General features: G+C 43.4%; 6 protein-coding genes across 14 annotated transcripts in view; 5 read left to right on the forward strand and 1 right to left on the reverse strand.

Moving 5' to 3' along the window:
- The window catches only part of apobb.2 (apolipoprotein Bb, tandem duplicate 2), a 52,546-nt gene that overhangs the window by 16,059 nt on the left and 14,952 nt on the right, over positions 1 to 21,535 (reverse strand). The window lies entirely within an intron of this gene.
- LOC306983641 (uncharacterized protein) lies at positions 579 to 21,368 on the forward strand (the record flags this gene model as incomplete). The annotated part of the gene is made up of 16 exons (XM_079584197.1): positions 579 to 1,455; positions 1,532 to 1,719; positions 1,783 to 1,880; positions 1,950 to 2,107; positions 2,185 to 2,377; positions 2,447 to 2,594; positions 2,680 to 2,752; positions 2,838 to 2,905; positions 19,739 to 19,898; positions 19,975 to 20,162; positions 20,236 to 20,333; positions 20,403 to 20,560; positions 20,638 to 20,830; positions 20,900 to 21,047; positions 21,133 to 21,205; positions 21,292 to 21,368. Exons 1-16 carry the CDS (start codon positions 600 to 602, stop codon positions 21,366 to 21,368), a joined length of 2,877 nt encoding a protein of 958 aa, XP_079440323.1. The 5' UTR covers positions 579 to 599.
- On the forward strand, positions 4,137 to 6,947 carry LOC307012539 (zona pellucida sperm-binding protein 4-like). 4 transcript variants are annotated; one of them, XM_079639341.1, is made up of 10 exons: positions 4,228 to 4,432; positions 4,490 to 4,612; positions 4,691 to 5,230; positions 5,307 to 5,494; positions 5,566 to 5,663; positions 5,733 to 5,890; positions 5,966 to 6,158; positions 6,228 to 6,375; positions 6,461 to 6,533; positions 6,619 to 6,726. In XM_079639341.1, the coding sequence occupies exons 1-10, from the start codon at positions 4,249 to 4,251 to the stop codon at positions 6,693 to 6,695; spliced, it is 1,782 nt and encodes a 593-aa protein (XP_079495467.1). In that variant the 5' UTR covers positions 4,228 to 4,248; the 3' UTR covers positions 6,696 to 6,726. The 4 variants fall into 4 exon arrangements, with proteins under 4 accessions (XP_079495465.1, XP_079495464.1, XP_079495467.1 ...); XM_079639339.1 differs by having other exon boundaries at positions 4,137 to 4,432; positions 4,490 to 5,230; positions 6,619 to 6,947; XM_079639340.1 differs by having other exon boundaries at positions 4,228 to 4,612.
- On the forward strand, positions 7,923 to 10,436 carry LOC307012543 (zona pellucida sperm-binding protein 4-like). 4 transcript variants are annotated; one of them, XM_079639348.1, is made up of 9 exons: positions 8,008 to 8,212; positions 8,270 to 8,776; positions 8,853 to 9,040; positions 9,112 to 9,209; positions 9,279 to 9,436; positions 9,512 to 9,704; positions 9,774 to 9,921; positions 10,007 to 10,079; positions 10,165 to 10,272. In XM_079639348.1, the coding sequence occupies exons 1-9, from the start codon at positions 8,029 to 8,031 to the stop codon at positions 10,239 to 10,241; spliced, it is 1,626 nt and encodes a 541-aa protein (XP_079495474.1). In that variant the 5' UTR covers positions 8,008 to 8,028; the 3' UTR covers positions 10,242 to 10,272. The 4 variants fall into 4 exon arrangements, 3 of the variants coding, with proteins under 3 accessions (XP_079495473.1, XP_079495474.1, XP_079495475.1); XM_079639349.1 differs by having other exon boundaries at positions 8,008 to 8,191; XR_013800636.1 differs by having other exon boundaries at positions 7,923 to 8,776; positions 9,787 to 9,921; positions 10,165 to 10,366.
- LOC307012541 (zona pellucida sperm-binding protein 4-like) lies at positions 11,531 to 14,301 on the forward strand. Of its 3 annotated transcripts, none has more exons than XM_079639345.1 (9): positions 11,531 to 11,794; positions 11,873 to 12,526; positions 12,603 to 12,790; positions 12,864 to 12,961; positions 13,031 to 13,188; positions 13,266 to 13,458; positions 13,528 to 13,675; positions 13,761 to 13,833; positions 13,919 to 14,301. In XM_079639345.1, exons 1-9 carry the CDS (start codon positions 11,575 to 11,577, stop codon positions 13,993 to 13,995), a joined length of 1,809 nt encoding a protein of 602 aa, XP_079495471.1. In that variant the 5' UTR covers positions 11,531 to 11,574; the 3' UTR covers positions 13,996 to 14,301. The 3 variants fall into 3 exon arrangements, with proteins under 3 accessions (XP_079495471.1, XP_079495469.1, XP_079495470.1); XM_079639344.1 differs by having other exon boundaries at positions 11,546 to 11,758; positions 11,795 to 12,526; positions 13,919 to 14,135; XM_079639343.1 differs by having other exon boundaries at positions 11,532 to 12,526; positions 13,919 to 14,169.
- Positions 15,191 to 17,885, forward strand: LOC307012542 (zona pellucida sperm-binding protein 4-like). The gene is made up of 8 exons (XM_079639346.1): positions 15,191 to 16,221; positions 16,298 to 16,485; positions 16,556 to 16,653; positions 16,727 to 16,884; positions 16,962 to 17,154; positions 17,224 to 17,371; positions 17,457 to 17,529; positions 17,612 to 17,885. Exons 1-8 carry the CDS (start codon positions 15,342 to 15,344, stop codon positions 17,686 to 17,688), a joined length of 1,815 nt encoding a protein of 604 aa, XP_079495472.1. The 5' UTR covers positions 15,191 to 15,341; the 3' UTR covers positions 17,689 to 17,885.

The raw sequence follows: 21,535 nt of genomic DNA on the forward strand, positions 1-21,535 counted from the left end.
AAGATAATTTTAAGAATACAACAGCTATTGCTGACAAAGTCTTCCAACATAATCCTGCATGTCTGAAAACACAGGCCAGAATTGGACAAAATATTCACTATTATATTCACGTAATGAAGCATAAAACAAAGGCTTAATTCTGAATGGCAGAAATAGTACTAATAAACTATTCTGATTTCAGCTCAATATGTGCATTCTATGTATGTTCAAAAAGTGTGGAAAAACAAGGAAAATTTAATCTTAAAAACAAATGAACACATTCAAGTTGCGTCCAAAATCGCATACTTAACTACAGTATATAGTAGACGAAAAACAGTATGTGACAAAAGCCACATGTCCAAAATCACAGTACTGACAAAAGAGTAGGCAAAAAAGCACCTGGATGACCTTCTACTACCAGCGAGATATGGTGTGCATATGATATTATATAGAATATGTGATTTCGGATGCAGCCTCAGTTCCATAAACTCCCACTCGTGCAAGTCTGGAGAATCATGACTGTTAATGAAGAGGGAGGGATTATCGTTAATTAGCCAAAGTCTGTAGAGTACAAAAAGACCAAAGGGCAGCATCTCAATAGTGTGACTAGCTGTTGAACAATGGCAGGAAGTTGGTGTGCTGTTCAGTCTCTGGCACTTTGTGTTTGGTTCTGTGCGTTCGGTCATGCAGTTCCGAAGTGGAGTAATCTGCCCCAAAATCCTCAAGCTCTGATGTTCCAGCTAACTGACCAGCGGTTTCAACAGCCAGTTCAACAGCAAGCTAGTCAACAGTTTCCTCAGTCAGGTCAATGGCAAGCTAGTCAACAGTTTCCTCAGTCAGGTCAATGGCAAGCTAGTCAACAGACTCCTCAGTCAGGTCAACAGTTTCCTCAGTCAGGTCAATGGCAAGCTAGTCAACAGACTCCTCAGTCAGGTCAACAGTTTCCTCAGTCAGGTCAACAGCAAGCTAGCCAACAGTTTCCTCAGTCAGGTCAACAGTTTCCTCAGTCAGTTCAATGGCAAGCTAGTCAACAGTTTCCTCAGTCAGGTCAACAAGCTAGTCAACAGTTTCCTCAGTCAGGTCAATGGCAAGCTAGTCAACAGTTTCCTCAGTCAGGTCAACAGCAAGCTAGTCAACAGTTTCCTCAGTCAGTTCAACAGCAAGCTAGTCAACAGTTTCCTCAGTCAGGTCAACAGTTTCCTCAGTCAGTTCAACGGCAAGCTAGTCAACAGTTTCCTCAGTCAGTTCAACAGCAAGCTAGTCAACAGTTTCCTCAGTCAGTTCAACAGCAAGCTAGTCAACAGTTTCCTCAGCAGGTTCAGCCTAAGCAGCCAGTGGCACAGGCAGAGCTGCTTGACAAATGTGCCTTAGCTGATTATGAGCAGATCCAATGTGGACCACCTGGTATCAGTGAGGCTGAGTGTGCAGCTATTAACTGCTGCTTTAATGGACAGCAGTGTTACTATGGGAAGGCAGGTAAGAGTGAGTCAATGTAAAGGTGTTCATATTAAACTGATCCTCAGCAATAACCTGCTCTTGTCCCTTGTTCCAGTGACTGTCCAGTGTATAAGAGATGGTCAGTTTGTGGTAGTGGTGGCTAGAGATGTTACGCTGCCTCGTTTGAGCCTGGATTCGGTCCGTCTCCTGGGTGGAAATGATCCAGCTTGCAGTCCTGTGGGATCCACACCTTTCTTTGCTATATACCAGTTCCCTGTCACTGCGTGTGGCTCCAGCATGATGGTGAGTAGATGCTTGTGGTTTTGTTCTGAATGGACTGGATGCCAACAGTGTTAATATTTGCAGGAGGACAGTGGATATGTGGTGTATGAAAACAGAATGACCTCCTCGTATGAAGTGGGTATCGGACCACTTGGTTCCATCACAAGGGACAGCCATTTTGAGTAAGTGATGTATGCTTTATCAAATGCTAATCATTGACAAATGCTACAAGCTCACTGTTTGTTTTCCAGACTTCTCTTCCAGTGTAGGTACTCTGGTACTTCTGTGGAAGCTCTGGTTGTGGAGGTCAACACCGTTCCTCCACCTCCACCAGTAGCTGCTCCTGGACCCCTCAGGGTGGAGCTTAGACTGGCGAATGGTCAATGTGTCACCAAAGGCTGTGCAGAAGGTAAATGTTTGACCCAAGAGTGCCTAAAGCCTCTCTAAAACTCCAGGTTTCTGGTTAAACACTGTATTCTTCCTCAGGGGACGAGGCGTACACGTCCTACTACAGTGATGCTGATTATCCGGTTACTAAAGTCCTGCGGGAGCCTGTGTATGTTGAGGTGCACATTTTGGAAAGGACCGACCCCAACATTGTCCTGATGCTGGGACATTGCTGGGCGACATCAACCCCCAGTCCACTCAGTCTACCCCAATGGGACCTTTTGGTTGATGGGTGAGTGTGGCCAGTCTTTATCCATCTAGTGTGCTGTAAGGCGTTTCTGATTCCCTCTTTGCCTTTCAGATGCCCTTACCAGGATGATCGTTACCTGACCACATTGGTTCCAGTGGCTGGATCGTCTGGTCTTCAGTTCCCAACCCACTACAAGCGCTTTATTGTGAAGATGTTCACATTTGTGGATCCAGCATCACTGGCTCCTCTGCAGGAAACCGTATGCTCCGCAGCCTTACCTCAACCCTTAATATTAGTGCTTTTTATAGTGAATTATATGGCTAAACCCTTTCCCCCTCTGTTAGATCTTCATCCACTGTAGTACAGAAGTGTGCCATCCCTCTTCTGGCTCCTGTGAGCAAAGCTGCTCTAGGAAAAGTGAGTGCTTGCTGTAAACCGACTTCAGGAACCGTGAGAATTTGGTATTTAAATGCTCCTCATGCTTCTACCACTTCTTTTACAGGAAGGGACACTCCCATCAAGACCATCTCTAGTGGGCAAACTGTGGTGTCTAGTGGAGAAGTTAACCTGGTCATGTGAAATTAGATTTAATAAATTGCATGAAACCCAACACTGTCTCTTTGGTCTTGGTTTTCAACGAGTCGGATCGTTACATCTCACAATGATTACTTGAAGCATTTCTGGCAAAATAAACCCTGCATATGAGTTGATGTTCCCTTAATTTGTGGTCACATGTAAGTGATATAATTCTGATAAAAAAAAAATCTCAAATGAGAATAATCATGATTATCAGTTTAACCATTGTGCAGCCCTACTTGTTGTGTGAAGGGCTTTAAAAAAACCTTTAATTGCATTGACATAATCCATTTCCAGATGTCTTGTGACTCTGAAGAGCTCAATTGGCCCATGAGGTGTTGGAGTGGAGAGCTTGAGCTGGCTGTTGGTCACCGAGAGTCTAATGATAGATGTTCGTATGCGTCTCCAGACCACAATGAACATAGTCAGAGAAGTGAATCTCAATCACAAACTCAATGCTGGCAGACAGTGTCAAAGATTTGTTAATAAAATGTTTCTTGAGCAGCAAATCATCATATTAGAATGATTGCTGAAGGATCATGTGACACTGAAGACTGGAGTAATAATGCTGAAAATTGAGTTTTGATCGCAGGAATAAATTACACTTTACAATATATTCACATAGACAATAGCTATACTAATTTGGAATATTATTTCACAATTTTTACTGTATTTTTGATCAAATTAATGCAGATTTCAAAAACATGAACAAGTGTAAGAGCATAATAGTAGAAATTCAAGATAATTTTAAGAATACAACAGCTATTGCTGACAAAGTCTTCCAACATAATCCTGCATGTCTGAAAACACAGGCCAGAATTGGACAAAATATTCACTATTATATTCACGTAATGAAGCATAAAACAAAGGCTTAATTCTGAATGGCAGAAATAGTACTAATAAACTATTCTGATTTCAGCTCAATATGTGCATTCTATGTATGTTCAAAAAGTGTGGAAAAACAAGGAAAATTTAATCTTAAAAACAAATGAACACATTCAAGTTGCGTCCAAAATCGCATACTTAACTACAGTATATAGTAGACGAAAAACAGTATGTGACAAAAGCCACATGTCCAAAATCACAGTACTGACAAAAGAGTAGGCAAAAAAGCACCTGGATGACCTTCTACTACCAGCGAGATATGGTGTGCATATGATATTATATAGAATATGTGATTTCGGATGCAGCCTCAGTTCCATAAACTCCCACTCGTGCAAGTCTGGAGAATCATGACTGTTAATGAAGAGGGAGGGATTATCGTTAATTAGCCAAAGTCTGTAGAGTACAAAAAGACCAAAGGGCAGCATCTCAATAGTGTGACTAGCTGTTGAACAATGGCAGGAAGTTGGTGTGCTGTTCAGTCTCTGGCACTTTGTGTTTGGTTCTGTGCGTTCGGTCATGCAGTTCCGAAGTGGAGTAATCTGCCCCAAAATCCTCAAGCTCTGATGTTCCAGCTAACTGACCAGCGGTTTCAACAGCCAGGTCAACAGCAAGCTAGTCAACAGTTTCCTCAGTCAGGTCAATGGCAAGCTAGTCAACAGACTCCTCAGTCAGGTCAACAGATTTCTAAGCCAGTTCAACAGCAAGCTAGTCAACAGTTTCCTCAGTCAGGTCAATGGCAAGCTAGTCAACAGTTTCCTCAGTCAGGTCAACAGCAAGCTAGTCAACAGTTTCCTCAGTCAGGTCAATGGCAAGCTAGTCAACAGTTTCCTCAGTCAGGTCAACAGATTTCTAAGCCAGTTCAACAGCAAGCTAGTCAACAGTTTCCTCAGTCAGGTCAACAGTTTCCTCAGTCAGGTCAATGGCAAGCTAGTCAACAGTTTCCTCAGTCAGGTCAACAGCAAGCTAGTCAACAGTTTCCTCAGTCAGTTCAACAGCAAGCTAGTCAACAGTTTCCTCAGTCAGTTCAACAGCAAGCTAGTCAACAGTTTCCTCAGTCAGGTCAATGGCAAGCTAGTCAACAGTTTCCTCAGTCAGGTCAACAGCAAGCTAGTCAACAGTTTCCTCAGTCAGGTCAACAGCAAGCTAGTCAACAGTTTCCTCAGTCAGGTCAACAGCAAGCTAGTCAACAGTTTCCTCAGTCAGTTCAACAGCAAGCTAGTCAACAGTTTCCTCAGTCAGTTCAACAGCAAGCTAGTCAACAGTTTCCTCAGCAGGTTCAGCCTAAGCAGCCAGTGGCACAGGCAGAGCTGCTTGACAAATGTGCCTTAGCTGATTATGAGCAGATCCAATGTGGACCACCTGGTATCAGTGAGGCTGAGTGTGCAGCTATTAACTGCTGCTTTAATGGACAGCAGTGTTTCTATGGGAAGGCAGGTAAGAGTGAGTCAATGTAAAGGTGTTCATATTAAACTGATCCTCAGCAATAACCTGCTCTTGTCCCTTGTTCCAGTGACTGTCCAGTGTATAAGAGATGGTCAGTTTGTGGTAGTGGTGGCTAGAGATGTTACGCTGCCTCGTTTGAGCCTGGATTCGGTCCGTCTCCTGGGTGGAAATGATCCAGCTTGCAGTCCTGTGGGATCCACACCTTTCTTTGCTATATACCAGTTCCCTGTCACTGCGTGTGGCTCCAGCATGATGGTGAGTAGCTGCTTGTGGTTTTGTTCTGCATGGCCTAGAATGGACTGGATGACAACAGTTACTATTTGCAGGAGGACAGTGGATATGTTGTGTATGAAAACAGAATGACCTCCTCGTATGAAGTGGGTATCGGACCACTTGGTTCCATCACAAGGGACAGCCATTTTGAGTAAGTGATGTATGCTTTATCAAATGCTAATCATTGACAAATGCTACAAGCTCATTGTTTGTTTTCCAGACTTCTCTTCCAGTGTAGGTACTCTGGTACTTCTGTGGAAGCTCTGGTTGTGGAGGTCAACACCGTTCCTCCACCTCCACCAGTAGCTGCTCCTGGACCCCTCAGGGTGGAGCTTAGACTGGCGAATGGTCAATGTGTCACCAAAGGCTGTGCAGAAGGTAAATGTTTGACCCAAGAGTGCCTAAAGCCTCTCTAAAACTCCAAGTTTCTGGTTAAACACTATTCTTCCTCAGGGGACGAGGCGTACACGTCCTACTACAGTGATGCTGATTATCCGGTTACTAAAGTCCTGCGGGAGCCTGTGTATGTTGAGGTGCACATTTTGGAAAGGACCGACCCCAACATTGTCCTGATGCTGGGACATTGCTGGGCGACATCAACCCCCAGTCCACTCAGTCTACCCCAATGGGACCTTTTGGTTGATGGGTGAGTGTGGCCAGTCTTTATCCATCTAGTGTGCTGTAAGGCGTTTCTGATTCCCTCTTTGCCTTTCAGATGCCCTTACCAGGATGATCGTTACCTGACCACATTGGTTCCAGTGGCTGGATCGTCTGGTCTTCAGTTCCCAACCCACTACAAGCGCTTTATTGTGAAGATGTTCACATTTGTGGATCCAGCATCACTGGCTCCTCTGCAGGAAACCGTATGCTCCGCAGCCTTACCTCAACCCTTAATATTAGTGCTTTTTATAGTGAATTATATGGCTAAACCCTTTCCCCCTCTGTTAGATCTTCATCCACTGTAGTACAGAAGTGTGCCATCCCTCTTCTGGCTCCTGTGAGCAAAGCTGCTCTAGGAAAAGTGAGTGCTTGCTGTAAACCGACTTCAGGAACCGTGAGAATTTGGTGTTTAAATGCTCCTCATGCTTCTACCACTTCTTTTACAGGAAGGGACACTCCCATCAAGACCATCTCTAGTGGGCAAACTGTGGTGTCTAGTGGAGAAGTTAACCTGGTCATGTGAAATTAGATTTAATAAATTGCATGAAACCCAACACTGTCTCTTTGGTCTTGGTTTTCAACGAGTCGGATCGTTACATCTCACAATGATTACTTGCAGCATTTCTGGCAAAATAAACCCTGCATATGAGTTGATGTTCCCTTAATTTGTGGTCACATGTAAGTGATATAATTCTGATAAAAAAAAATCTCAAATGAGAATAATCATGATTATCAGTTTAACCATTGTGCAGCCCTACTTGTTGTGTGAAGGGCTTAAAAAAACCCTTTAATTGCATTGACATAATCCATTTCCAGATGTCTTGGGACTCTGAAGAGCTCAATTGGCCCATGAGGTGTTGGAGTGGAGAGTTTGAGCTGGCTGTTGGTCACCGCGAGTCTAATGATAGATGTTCGTATGCTTCTCCAGACCACAATGAACATAGTCAGAGAAGTGAATCCCAATCCCAATCTCAATCACAAACTCAATGCTGGCAGACAGTGTCAAAGATTTGTTAAAATGTTTCTTGAGCAGCAAATCATCATATTAGAATGATTGCTGAAGGATCATGTGACACTGAAAACTGGAGTAATGATGCTGAAAATTGAGTTTTGATCGCAGGAATAAATTCCACTTTACAATATATTCACATAGACAATAGCTATACTAATTTGGAATAATATTTCACAATTTTTACTGTATTTTTGATCAAATTAATGCAGATTTTAAAAACATGAACAAGTGTAAGAGCATAATAGTAGAAATTCAAGATAATTTTAAGAATACAACAGCTATTGCTGACAAAGTCTTCCAACATAATCCTGCATGTCTGAATACACAGGCCAGAATTGGACAAAATATTCACTATTATATTCACGTAATGAATCATAAAACAAAGGCTTAATTCTGAATGGCAGAAATAGTACTAATAAACTATTCTGAATTCAGCTCAATATGTGCATTCTATGTATGTTCAAAAAGTGTGGAAAAACAAGGAAAATTGAATCATGAAAACACTCAATTTGCGTCCAAAATCGCACACTTTACTACAGTATATAGTAGACGAAAAACAGTATGTGACAAAAGCCACATGTCCAAAATCACAGTACTGACAAAAGAGTAGGCAAAAAAGCACCTGGATGACCTTCTACTACCAGCGAGATATGGTGTGCATATGATATTATATAGAATATGTGATTTCGGATGCAGCCTCAGTTCCATAAACTCCCACTCGTGCAAGTCTGGAGAATCATGACTGTTAATGAAGAGGGAGGGATTATCGTTAATTAGCCAAAGTCTGTAGAGTACAAAAAGACCAAAGGGGCAGCATCTCAATAGTGTGACTAGCTGTTGAACAATGGCAGGAAGTTGGTGTGCTGTTCAGTCTCTGGCACTTTGTGTTTGGTTCTGTGCTTTCAGTCATGCTGTTCCAAAGTGGAGTAATCTGCCCCAAAATCCTCAAGCTCTGATGTTCCAGCAAACTGACCAGCGGTTTCAACAGCCAGTTCAACAGCAAGCTAGTCAACAGACTCCTCAGTCAGGTCAACAGTTTCCTCAGTCAGGTCAATGGCAAGCTAGTCAACAGACTCCTCAGTCAGGTCAACAGTTTCCTCAGTCAGGTCAACAGCAAGCTAGCCAACAGTTTCCTCAGTCAGGTCAACAGTTTCCTCAGTCAGTTCAATGGCAAGCTAGTCAACAGTTTCCTCAGTCAGGTCAACAGCAAGCTAGTCAACAGTTTCCTCAGTCAGGTCAATGGCAAGCTAGTCAACAGTTTCCTCAGTCAGGTCAACAGCAAGCTAGTCAACAGTTTCCTCAGTCAGTTCAACAAGCTAGTCAACAGTTTCCTCAGTCAGGTCAACAGTTTCCTCAGTCAGTTCAATGGCAAGCTAGTCAACAGTTTCCTCAGTCAGTTCAACAGCAAGCTAGTCAACAGTTTCCTCAGCAGGTTCAGCCCAAGCAGCCAGTGGCACAGGCAGAGCTGTTTGACAAATGTGCCTTAGCTGATTATGAGCAGATCCAATGTGGACCACCTGGTATCAGTGAGGCTGAGTGTGCAGCTATTAACTGCTGCTTTAATGGACAGCAGTGTTTCTATGGGAAGGCAGGTAAGAGTGAGTCAATGTAAAGGTGTTCATATTAAACTGATCCTCAGCAATAACCTGCTCTTGTCCCTTGTTCCAGTGACTGTCCAGTGTATAAGAGATGGTCAGTTTGTGGTAGTGGTGGCTAGAGATGTTACGCTGCCTCGTTTGAGCCTGGATTCAGTCCGTCTACTGGGTGGAAATGATCCAGCTTGCAGTCCTGTGGGATCCACACCTTTCTTTGCTATATACCAGTTCCCTGTCACTGCGTGTGGCACCAGCATGATGGTGAGTAGCTGCTTGTGGTTTTGTTCTGCATGGCCTAGAATGGACTGGATGACAACAGTTACTATTTGCAGGAGGACAGTGGATATGTGGTGTATGAAAACAGAATGACCTCCTCGTATGAAGTGGGTATCGGACCACTTGGTTCCATCACAAGGGACAGCCATTTTGAGTAAGTGATGTATGCTTTATCAAATGCTAATCATTGACAAATGCTACAAGCTCACTGTTTGTTTTCCAGACTTCTCTTCCAGTGTAGGTACTCTGGTACTTCTGTGGAAGCTCTGGTTGTGGAGGTCAACACCGTTCCTCCACCTCCACCAGTAGCTGCTCCTGGACCCCTCAGGGTGGAGCTTAGACTGGCAAATGGTCAATGTGTCACCAAAGGCTGTGCAGAAGGTAAATGTTTGACCCAAGAGTGCCTAAAGCCTCTCTAAAACTCCAGGTTTCTGGTTAAACACTATTCTTCCTCAGGGGACGAGGCGTACACGTCCTACTACAGTGATGCTGATTATCCGGTTACAAAAGTCCTGCGGGAGCCTGTGTATGTTGAGGTGCACATTTTGGAAAGGACCGACCCCAACATTGTCCTGATGCTGGGACATTGCTGGGCGACATCAACCCCCAGTCCATTCAGTCTACCCCAATGGGACCTTTTGGTTGATGGGTGAGTGTGGCCAGTCTTTATCCATCTAGTGTGCTGTAAGGCGTTTCTGATTCCCTCTTTAACTTTCAGATGCCCTTACCAGGATGATCGTTACCTGACCACATTGGTTCCAGTGGCTGGATCGTCTGGTCTTCAGTTCCCAACCCACTACAAGCGCTTTATTGTGAAGATGTTCACATTTGTGGATCCAGCATCACTGGCTCCTCTGCAGGAAACCGTATGCTCCGCAGCCTTACCTCAACCCTTAATATTAGTGCTTTTTATAGTGAATTATATGGCTAAACCCTTTCCCCCTCTGTTAGATCTTCATCCACTGTAGTACAGAAGTGTGCCATCCCTCTTCTGGCTCCTGTGAGCAAAGCTGCTCTAGGAAAAGTGAGTGCTTGCTGTAAACCGACTTCAGGAACCGTGAGAATTTGGTATTTAAATGCTTCTCATGCTTCTACCACTTCTTTTACAGGAAGGGACACTCCCATCAAGACCATCTCTAGTGGGCAAACTGTGGTGTCTAGTGGAGAAGTTAACCTGGTCATGTGAAATTAGATTTAATAAATTGCATGAAACCCAACACTGTCTCTTTGGTCTTGGTTTTCAACGAGTCGGATCGTTACATCTCACAATGATTACTTGCAGCATTTCTGGCAAAATAAACCCTGCATATGAGTTAATGTTCCCTTAATTTGTGGTCACATGTAAGTGATATAATTCTGATTAAAAAAAATCTCAAATGAGAATAATCATGATTATCAGTTTAACCATTGTGCAGCCCTACTTGTTGTGTGAAGGGCTTTAAAAAACCCTTTAATTGCATTGACATAATCCATTTCCAGATGTCTTGGGACTCTGAAGAGCTCAAATGGCCCATGAGGTGTTGGAGTGGAGAGCTTGAGCTGGCTGTTGGTCACCGAGAGTCTAATGATAGATGTTCGTATGCTTCTCCAGACCACAATGAACATAGTCAGAGAAGTGAATCTCAATCACAAACTCAATGCTGGCAGACAGTGTCAAAGATTTGTTAATAAAATGTTTCTTGAGCAGCAAATCATCATATTAGAATGATTGCTGAAGGATCATGTGACACTGAAGACTGGAGTAATGATGCTGAAAATTGAGTTTTGATCGCAGGAATAAATTACACTTTACAATATATTCACATAGACAATAGCTATACTAATTTGGAATATTATTTCACAATTTTTACTGTATTTTTGATCAAATTAATGCAGATTTCAAAAACATGAACAAGTGTAAGAGCATAATAGTAGAAATTCAAGATAATTTTAAGAATACAACAGCTATTGCTGACAAAGTCTTCCAACATAATCCTGCATGTCTGAAAACACAGTCCAGAATTGGACAAAATATTCACTATTATATTCACTTAATGAAACATAAAACAAAGGCTTAATTCTGAATGGCAGAAATAGTACTAATAAACTATTCTGATTTCAGCTCAATATGTGCATTCTATGTATGTTCAAAAAGTGTGGAAAAACAAGGAAAATTTAATCTTAAAAACAAATGAACACACTCAAGTTGCGTCCAAAATCGCATACTTAACTACAGTATATAGTAGACGAAAAACAGTATGTGACAAAAGCCACATGTCCAAAATCACAGTACTGACAAAAGAGTAGGCAAAAAAGCACCTGGATGACCTTCTACTACCAGCGAGATATGGTGTGCATATGATATTATATAGAATATGTGATTTCGGATGCAGCCTCAGTTCCATAAACTCCCACTCGTGCAAGTCTGGAGAATCATGACTGTTAATGAAGAGGGAGGGATTATCGTTAATTAGCCAAAGTCTGTAGAGTACAAAAAGACCAAAGGGCAGCATCTCAATAGTGTGACTAGCTGTTGAACAATGGCAGGAAGTTGGTGTGCTGTTCAGTCTCTGGCACTTTGTGTTTGGTTCTGTGCTTTCAGTCATGCAGTTCCAAAGTGGAGTAATCTGCCCCAAAATCCTCAAGCTCTGATGTTCCAGCAAACTGACCAGCGGTTTCAACAGCCAGGTCAACAGCAAGCTAGTCAACAGTTTCCTCAGTCAGGTCAATGGCAAGCTAGTCAACAGACTCCTCAGTCAGGTCAACAGTTTCTTCAGTCAGGTCAATGGCAAGCTAGTCAACAGACTCCTCAGTCAGGTCAACAGATTTCTAAGCCAGTTCAACAGCAAGCTAGTCAACAGTTTCCTCAGTCAGGTCAACAGTTTCCTCAGTCAGGTCAATGGCAAGCTAGTCAACAGTTTCCTCAGTCAGGTCAACAGATTTCTAAGCCAGTTCAACAGCAAGCTAGTCAACAGTTTCCTCAGTCAGGTCAACAGTTTCCTCAGTCAGGTCAATGGCAAGCTAGTCAACAGTTTCCTCAGTCAGGTCAACAGCAAGCTAGTCAACAGTTTCCTCAGTCAGTTCAATGGCAAGCTAGTCAACAGTTTCCTCAGTCAGGTCAACAGCAAGCTAGTCAACAGTTTCCTCAGTCAGGTCAACAGCAAGCTAGTCAACAGTTTCCTCAGTCAGTTCAATGGCAAGCTAGTCAACAGTTTCCTCAGTCAGTTCAACAGCAAGCTAGTCAACAGTTTCCTCAGTCAGTTCAACAGCAAGCTAGTCAACAGTTTCCTCAGTCAGTTCAACAGCAAGCTAGTCAACAGTTTCCTCAGCAGGTTCAGCCTAAGCAGCCAGTGGCACAGGCAGAGCTGCTTGACAAATGTGTCTTAGCTGATTATGAGCAGATCCAATGTGGACCACCTGGTATCAGTGAGGCTGAGTGTGCAGCTATTAACTGCTGCTTTAATGGACAGCAGTGTTACTATGGGAAGGCAGGTAAGAGTGAGTCAATGTAAAGGTGTTCATATTAAACTGATCCTCAGCAATAACCTGCTCTTGTCCCTTGTTCCAGTGACTGTCCAGTGTATAAGAGATGGTCAGTTTGTGGTAGTGGTGGCTAGAGATGTTACGCTGCCTCGTTTGAGCCTGGATTCGGTCCGTCTCCTGGGTGGAAATGATCCAGCTTGCAGTCCTGTGGGATCCACACCTTTCTTTGCTATATACCAGTTCCCTGTCACTGCGTGTGGCTCCAGCATGATGGTGAGTAGCTGCTTGTGGTTTTGTTCTGCATGGCCTAGAATGGACTGGATGACAACAGTGTTAATATTTGCAGGAGGACAGTGGATATGTTGTGTATGAAAACAGAATGACCTCCTCGTATGAAGTGGGTATCGGACCACTTGGTTCCATAACAAGGGACAGCCATTTTGAGTAAGTGATGTATGCTTTATCAAATGCTAATCATTGACAAATGCTACAAGCTCATTGTTTGTTTTCCAGACTTCTCTTCCAGTGTAGGTACTCTGGTACTTCTGTGGAAGCTCTGGTTGTGGAGGTCAACACCGTTCCTCCACCTCCACCAGTAGCTGCTCCTGGACCCCTCAGGGTGGAGCTTAGACTGGCAAATGGTCAATGTGTCACCAAAGGCTGTGCTGAAGGTAAATGTTTGACCCAAGAGTGCCTGAAGCCTCTCTAAAACTCCAGGTTTCTGGTTAAACACTGTATTCTTCCTCAGGGGACGAGGCGTACACGTCCTACTACAGTGATGCTGATTATCCGGTTACTAAAGTCCTGCGGGAGCCTGTGTCTGTTGAGGTGCACATTTTGGAAAGGACCGACCCCAACATTGTCCTGATGCTGGGACATTGCTGGGCGACATCAACCCCCAGTCCACTCAGTCTACCCCAATGGGACCTTTTGGTTGATGGGTGAGTGTGGCCAGTCTTTATCCATCTAGTGTGCTGTAAGGTGTTTCTGATTCCCTCTTTGCCTTTCAGATGCCCTTACCAGGATGATCGTTACCTGACCACATTGGTTCCAGTGGCTGGATCGTCTGGTCTTCAGTTCCCAACCCACTACAAGCGCTTTATTGTGAAGATGTTCACATTTGTGGATCCAGCATCACTGGCTCCTCTGCAGGAAACCGTATGCTCCGCAGCCTTACCTCAACCCTTAATATTAGTGCTTTTTATAGTGAATTATATGGCTAAACCCTTTCCCCCTCTGTTAGATCTTCATCCACTGTAGTACAGAAGTGTGCCATCCCTCTTCTGGCTCCTGTGAGCAAAGCTGCTCTAGGAAAAGTGAGTGCTTGCTGTAAACCGACTTCAGGAACCGTGAGAATTTGGTATTTAAATGCTCCTCATGCTTCTACCACTTCTTTTACAGGAAGGGACACTCCCATCAAGACCATCTCTAGTGGGCAAACTGTGGTGTCTAGTGGAGAAGTTAACCTGGTCATGTGAAATTGAGATTTAATAAATTGCATGAAACCCATCAGTGTCTCTTTGGTCTTGGTTTTCAACGAGTCGGATCTTTAGATCTCACAATTATTACTTGCAGTATTTCTGTCAAATAAACCCTGCATATGAGTTGATGTTCTCTTGATTTGTGCTCACATGAAAGTGCAATAATTCTGAAAAAGAAATTTCTCAAATGAGACTAATCATGATTATCAGTTTAACCATTGTGCAGCCCTACTTGTTGTGTGAAGGGCTTTTAAATCCCTTTATTGCATTGACATAATCCATTTCCAGATGTCTTGTGACTCTGAAGAGCTCAATTGGCCCATGAGGAGCTGGAGTGGAAAGCTTGAGCTGGCTGTTGGTCACTGAGAGTTTCGCTCTAATGATAGATGTTCGTATGCCTCTCCAGACCACAATCAACGTAGTCAGAGAAGTGAATCCCAATCTCAGTCACAACTCAATGCTGGTAGACAGTGTCAAAGATTTCATAATCAAATGTTTCTTAAACAGCAAATCATCATATTATCCTGATTTCTGAAGGATCATGTGACACTGAAGACTGGAGTAATGATGCTGAAAATTCAGCTTTAATCGCAGGAATAAACTACACTTTACAATATATTCACAGACAATAGCTATACTAATTTGGAATAATATTTCACAATTTTTACTGTATTTTTTATCAAATTAATACAGTTCTCAAAAACATGAACGTATAAAAGCATAATAGTAGAAATTCAAGATAATTTTAAGAATACAGCAGCTATTCCTGATAAAGTCTTCCAACATAATCCTGCATGTCAAACTCTCGAGTCAGTCTGAATACACAGGCCAGAATTGGACAAAGCAATTCAGAATAGCCAAAATATCCATTATTATATTCACGTAATGAAGTATAAAACAAAGGCTTAATTCTGAATGGCAGAAATAGTACTAATAAACTATTCTGAATTCAGCTCAATATGTGCCTTCTATATATGTTCAAAAAGTGTGGAAAAACAAATGGAAACACTCAAGCTGCGTCTGAAATTGCATACTTTACTATATAGTAGATGAAAAACAGTATGTGACAAAAGCCACTAGTCCAAAATCACAGTACTGACAAAAGAGTAGGCAAAAAAGTACCTGGATGACCTTCTACTACCAGCGAGATATGGTGTGCATTTGATATTATTTAGAATATGTGATTTCGGATGCAGCCTCAGTTCCATAAACTCCCACTCGTGCAAGTCTGGAGAATCATGACTGTTAATGAAGAGGGAGGGATTGTCGTTAATTAGCCAAAATCTGTAGAGTACAAAAAGACCAAAGGGCAGCATCTCAATAGTGTGACTAGCTGTTGAACAATGGCAGGAAGTTGGTGTGCTGTTCAGTCTCTGGCACTTTGTGTTTGGTTCTGTGCTTTCAGTCATGCAGTTCCAAAGTGGAGTAATCTGCCCCAAAATCCTCAAGCTCTGATGTTCCAGCAAACTGACCAGCGGTTTCAACAGCAAGCTAGTCAACAGTTTCCTCAGTCAGGTCAACAAGCTAGTCAACAGTTTCCTCAGTCAGGTCAATGGCAAGCTAGTCAACAGTTTCCTCAGTCAGGTCAACAAGCTAGTCAACAGTTTCCTCAGTCAGGTCAACAAGCTAGTCAACAGTTTCCTCAGTCAGGTCAACAAGCTAGTCAACAGTTTCCTCAGTCAGTTCAACAGCAAGCTAGTCAACAGTTTCCTCAGTCAGTTCAACAAGCTAGTCAACAGTTTCCTCAGTCAGGTCAACAAGCTAGTCAACAGTTTCCTCAGTCAGGTCAATGGCAAGCTAGTCAACAGTTTCCTCAGTCAGGTCAACAAGCTAGTCAACAGTTTCCTCAGTCAGGTCAATGGCAAGCTAGTCAACAGTTTCCTCAGTCAGGTCAATGGCAAGCTAGTCAACAGTTTCCTCAGTCAGGTCAACAAGCTAGTCAACAGTTTCCTCAGTCAGGTCAACAAGCTAGTCAACAGTTTCCTCAGTCAGTTCAACAGCAAGCTAGTCAACAGTTTCCTCAGTCAGTTCAACAGCAAGCTAGTCAACAGTTTCCTCAGCAGGTTCAGCCTAAGCAGCCAGTGGCACAGGCAGAGCTGTTTGACAAATGTGCCGTAGCTGATTATGAGCAGATCCAATGTGGACCACCTGGTATCAGTGAGGCTGAGTGTGCAGCTATTAACTGCTGCTTTAATGGACAGCAGTGTTACTATGGGAAGGCAGGTAAGAGTGAGTCAATGTAAAGGTGTTCATATTAAACTGATTCTCAGCAATAACCTGCTCTTGTCCCTTGTTCCAGTGACTGTCCAGTGTATAAGAGATGGTCAGTTTGTGGTAGTGGTGGCTAGAGATGTTACGCTGCCACGACTGAGCCTGGATTCAGTCCGTCTACTGGGTGGAAATGATCCAGCTTGCAGTCCTGTGGGATCCACACCTTTCTTTGCTATATACCAGTTCCCTGTCACTGCGTGTGGCACCAGCATGATGGTGAGTAGCTGCTTGTGTTTTGTTCTGCATGGCCTAGAATGGACTGGATGACAACAGTTACTATTTGCAGGAGGACAGTGGATATGTTGTGTATGAAAACAGAATGACCTCCTCGTATGAAGTGGGTATCGGACCACTTGGTTCCATCACAAGGGACAGCCATTTTGAGTAAGTGATGTATGCTTTATCAAATGCTAATCATTGACAAATGCTACAACCTCACTGTTTTTTCTTTTTCCAGACTTCTCTTCCAGTGTAGGTACTCTGGTACTTCTGTGGAAGCTCTGGTTGTGGAGGTCAACACCGTTCCTCCACCTCCACCAGTAGCTGCTCCTGGACCCCTCAGGGTGGAGCTTAGACTGGCAAATGGTCAATGTGTCACCAAAGGCTGTGCAGAAGGTAAATGTTTGACCCAAGAGTGCCTAAAGCCTCTCTAAAACTCCAGGTTTCTGGTTAAACACTGTATTCTTCCTCAGGGGACGAGGCGTACACGTCCTACTACAGTGATGCTGATTATCCGGTTACTAAAGTCCTGCGGGAGCCTGTGTCTGTTGAGGTGCACATTTTGGAAAGGACCGACCCCAACATTGTCCTGATGCTGGGACATTGCTGGGCGACATCAACCCCCAGTCCACTCAGTCTACCCCAATGGGACCTTTTGGTTGATGGGTGAGTGTGGCCAGTCTTTATCCATCTAGTGTGCTGCAAGGCGTTTCTGATTCCCTCTTTGCCTTTCAGATGCCCTTACCAGGATGATCGTTACCTGACCACATTGGTTCCAGTGGCTGGATCGTCTGGTCTTCAGTTCCCAACCCACTACAAGCGCTTTATTGTGAAGATGTTCACATTTGTGGATCCAGCATCACTGGCTCCTCTGCAGGAAACCGTATGCTCCGCAGCCTTACCTCAACCCCTAATATTAGTGCTTTTTATAGTGAATTATATGGCTAAACCCTTTCCCCCTCTGTTAGATCTTCATCCACTGTAGTACAGAAGTGTGCCATCCCTCTTCTGGCTCCTGTGAGCAAAGCTGCTCTAGGAAAAGTGAGTGCTTGCTGTAAACCGACTTCAGGAACCGTGAGAATTTGGTGTTTAAATGCTCATGCTTCAACCACTTCTTTTACAGGAAGGGACACTCCCATCAAGACCATCTCTAGTGGGCAAACTGTGGTGTCTAGTGGAGAAGTTAACCTGGTCATGTGAAATTAGATTTAATAAATTGCATGAAACCCAACAGTGTCTCTTTGGTCTTGGTTTTCAACGAGTCGGATTTTTACATCTCACAATGATTACTTGCAGAATTTCTGGCAAAATAAACCCTGCATATGAGTTGATGTTCTCTTGATTTGTGGTCACATGTAAGTGATATAATTCTGATTTTTAAAAAAATCTCAAATGAGAATAATCATTATTATTAGTTTAACCATTGTGCAGCCCTACTTGTTGTGGGAAGGGCTTTAAACACCCTTTATTTCATTGATATAATCCATTTCCAGATGTTTTGTAACTCTCAAGAGCTCAATTGGCCCATGAGGAGCTGGAGTGGAAAGCTTGAGCTGGCTGTTGGTCACTGAGAGTTTCGCTCTAATGATAGATGTTCGTATGCCTCTCCAGACCACAATGAACCTAGTCAGAGAAGTGAATGCAAATCAGTCACAAACTCAATGCTGGCAGATAGTGTCAAAGATTTGTTAATAAAATGTTTCTTGAGCAGCAAATCATATTATACTTATTTCTGAAGGATCATGTGACACTGAAGACTGGAGTAATGATGCTGAAAATTCAGTTTTGATCGCAGGAAAAAAATACACTTTACAATATATTCACATAGACAATAGCTATACTAATTTGGAATAATTCACAATTTGTACTGTATTTTTGATCAAATTAGTGCAGCTTTCAAAAACATGAACCAGTGTAAGAGCATAATAGTAGAAATTCAAGATAATTTTAATACCACAGCTATTGCTGATAAAGTCTTCCAACATAATCCTGCATGTCAAACTCTCGAGTCAGTCTGAATACACAGGCCAGAATTGGACACAATATTCACTATTATATTCACGTAATGAAGCATAAAACAAAGGCTTAATTCTGAATGGCAGAAATAGTACTAATAAACTATTCTGAATTCAGCTCAATATGTGCATTCTATGTATGTCCAAAAAGTGTGGAAAAATAAGGAAAATTGAATCTTAAAAACAAATGGAAACACTCAAGTTGCGTCCAAAATCGCATACTTTACTACAGTATATAGTAGACGAAAAACAGTATGTGACAAAAGCCACATGTCCAAAATCACAGTACTGACAAAAGAGTAGGCAAAAAAGCACCTGGATGACCTTCTACTACCAGCGAGATATGGTGTGCATATGATATTATATAGAATATGTGATTTCGGATGCAGCCTCAGTTCCATAAACTCCCACTCGTGCAAGTCTGGAGAATCATGACTGTTAATGAAGAGGGAGGGATTATCGTTAATTAGCCAAAGTCTGTAGAGTACAAAAAGACCAAAGGGCAGCATCTCAATAGTGTGACTAGCTGTTGAACAATGGCAGGAAGTTGGTGTGCTGTTCAGTCTCTGGCACTTTGTGTTTGGTTCTGTGCTTTCAGTCATGCAGTTCCAAAGTGGAGTAATCTGCCCCAAAATCCTCAAGCTCTGATGTTCCAGCAAACTGACCAGCGGTTTCAACAGCCAGTTCAACAGCAAGCTAGTCAACAGTTTCCTCAGTCAGTTAAACCGTTTCCTCAGTCAGGTCAATGGCAAGCTAGTCAACAGACTCCTCAGTCAGGTCAATGGCAAGCTAGACAACAGTTTCTTCAGTCAGGTCAACAGTTTCCTCAGTCAGGTCAACAGCAAGCTAGTCGACAGTTTCCTCAGTCAGGTCAACAGCAAGCTAGTCAACAGTTTCCTCAGTCAGTTCAATGGCAAGCTAGTCCACAGTTTCCTCAGTCAGGTCAACAGCAAGTTAGTCATCAGTTTCCTCAGTCAGGTCAATGGCAAGCTAGTCAACAGTTTCCTCAGTCAGGTCAACAGCAAGCTAGTCAACAGTTTCCTCAGTCAGTTCAACAGCAAGCTAGTCAACCGTTTCCTCAGTCAGGTCAACAGTTTCCTCAGTCAGTTCAATGGCAAGCTAGTCAACAGTTTCCTCAGTCAGTTCAACAGCAAGCTAGTCAACCGTTTCCTCAGTCAGGTCAACAGTTTCCTCAGTCAGTTCAATGGCAAGCTAGTCAACAGTTTCCTCAGAAGGTTCAGCCTAAGCAGCCAGTGGCACAGGCAGAGCTGCTTGACAAATGTGCCTTAGCTGATTATGAGCAGATCCAATGTGGACCACCTGGTATCAGTGAGGCTGAGTGTGCAGCTATTAACTGCTGCTTTAATGGACAGCAGTGTTTCTATGGGAAGGCAGGTAAGAGTGAGTCAATGTAAAGGTGTTCATATTAAACTGATCCTCAGCAATAACCTGCTCTTGTCCCTTGTTCCAGTGACTGTCCAGTGTATAAGAGATGGTCAGTTTGTGGTAGTGGTGGCTAGAGATGTTACGCTGCCTCGACTGAGCCTGGATTCGGTCCGTCTCCTGGGTGGAAATGATCCAGCTTGCAGTCCTGTGGGATCCACACCTTTCTTTGCTATATACCAGTTCCCTGTCACTGCGTGTGGCTCCAGCATGATGGTGAGTAGCTGCTTGTGGTTTTGTTCTGCATGGCCTAGAATGGACTGGATGCCAACAGTGTTAATATTTGCAGGAGGACAGTGGATATGTTGTGTATGAAAACAGAATGACCTCCTCGTATGAAGTGGGTATCGGACCACTTGGTTCCATCACAAGGGACAGCCATTTTGAGTAAGTGATGTATGCTTTATCAAATGCTAATCATTGACAAATGCTACAAGCTCACTGTTTGTTTTCCAGCCTTCTCTTCCAGTGTAGGTACTCTGGTACTTCTGTGGAAGCTCTGGTTGTGGAGGTCAACACCGTTCCTCCACCTCCACCAGTAGCTGCTCCTGGACCCCTCAGGGTGGAGCTTAGACTGGCGAATGGTCAATGTGTCACCAAAGGCTGTGCAGAAGGTAAATGTTTGACCCAAGAGTGCCTAAAGCCTCTCTAAAACTCCAGGTTTCTGGTTAAACACTGTATTCTTCCTCAGGGGACGAGGCGTACACGTCCTACTACAGTGATGCTGATTATCCGGTTACAAAAGTCCTGCGGGAGCCTGTGTATGTTGAGGTGCACATTTTGGAAAGGACCGACCCCAACATTGTCCTGATGCTGGGACATTGCTGGGCGACATCAACCCCCAGTCCACTCAATCTACCCCAATGGGACCTTTTGATTGATGGGTGAGTGTGGCCAGTCTTTATCCATCTAGTGTGCTGTAAGGCGTTTCTGATTCCCTCTTTGCCTTTCAGATGCCCTTACCAGGATGATCGTTACCTGACCACATTGGTTCCAGTGGCTGGATCATCTGGTCTTCAGTTCCCGACCCACTACAAGCGCTTTGTTGTGAAGATGTTCACATTTGTGGATCCAGCATCACTGGCTCCTCTGCAGGAAACCGTATGCTCCGCAGCCTTACCTCAACCCTTAATATTAGTGCTTTTTATAGTGAATTATATGGCTAAACCCTTTCCCCCTCTGTTAGATCTTCATCCACTGTAGTACAGCAGTGTGCCATCCCTCTTCTGGCTCCTGTGAGCAAAGCTGCTCTAGGAAAAGTGAGTGCTTGCTGTAAACTGACTTCAGGAACTGTGAGAATTTGGTATTTTAAATGCTCCTCATGCTTCTACCACTTCTTTTACAGGAAGGGACACTCCCATCAAGACCATCTCTAGTGGGCAAACTGTGGTGTCTAGTGGAGAAGTTAACCTGGTCATGTGAAATTAGATTTAATAAATTGCATTAAACCCATCAGTGTCTCTTTGGTTGTGATTTTCAATGAGTCGGATCTTTCATGGCTGTTCTTGGTTTTATTTATTGGCCCACACTACTAAACCAAAGGTCCATCTTTGCTTTGCCAGGGTTGTTCAATCTGATTCTGGTGCTTG

This window comes from Phoxinus phoxinus (genome assembly GCF_949152265.1).
Source record: "Phoxinus phoxinus genome assembly, chromosome: 16".
NCBI lineage: Eukaryota > Metazoa > Chordata > Actinopteri > Cypriniformes > Leuciscidae > Phoxinus > Phoxinus phoxinus.

Excerpts from the sequence above, each read along its gene's own strand:
- LOC307012541 (XM_079639343.1), top strand. The coding sequence starts at position 11,575 with ATGGCAGGAAGTTGGTGTGCTGTTCAGTCTCTGGCACTTTGTGTTTGG. Across the intron at positions 12,527-12,602 it reads GTGTTACTATGGGAAGGCAG|TGACTGTCCAGTGTATAAGA; the intron begins GTAAGAGTGAGT and ends CCCTTGTTCCAG. Across the intron at positions 13,834-13,918 it reads GCAAAGCTGCTCTAGGAAAA|GAAGGGACACTCCCATCAAG; the intron begins GTGAGTGCTTGC and ends CTTCTTTTACAG.
- LOC307012543 (XM_079639347.1), top strand. The coding sequence starts at position 8,029 with ATGGCAGGAAGTTGGTGTGCTGTTCAGTCTCTGGCACTTTGTGTTTGG. Across the intron at positions 9,437-9,511 it reads CACCAAAGGCTGTGCAGAAG|GGGACGAGGCGTACACGTCC; the intron begins GTAAATGTTTGA and ends ATTCTTCCTCAG. Across the intron at positions 9,922-10,006 it reads TGGCTCCTCTGCAGGAAACC|ATCTTCATCCACTGTAGTAC; the intron begins GTATGCTCCGCA and ends CCCCTCTGTTAG.
- LOC307012542 (XM_079639346.1), top strand. The coding sequence starts at position 15,342 with ATGGCAGGAAGTTGGTGTGCTGTTCAGTCTCTGGCACTTTGTGTTTGG. Across the intron at positions 16,654-16,726 it reads ACAAGGGACAGCCATTTTGA|ACTTCTCTTCCAGTGTAGGT; the intron begins GTAAGTGATGTA and ends TTCTTTTTCCAG. Across the intron at positions 17,155-17,223 it reads TGGGACCTTTTGGTTGATGG|ATGCCCTTACCAGGATGATC; the intron begins GTGAGTGTGGCC and ends TTTGCCTTTCAG.
- LOC307012539 (XM_079639338.1), top strand. The coding sequence starts at position 4,249 with ATGGCAGGAAGTTGGTGTGCTGTTCAGTCTCTGGCACTTTGTGTTTGG. Across the intron at positions 5,231-5,306 it reads GTGTTTCTATGGGAAGGCAG|TGACTGTCCAGTGTATAAGA; the intron begins GTAAGAGTGAGT and ends CCCTTGTTCCAG. Across the intron at positions 5,664-5,732 it reads ACAAGGGACAGCCATTTTGA|ACTTCTCTTCCAGTGTAGGT; the intron begins GTAAGTGATGTA and ends TTTGTTTTCCAG.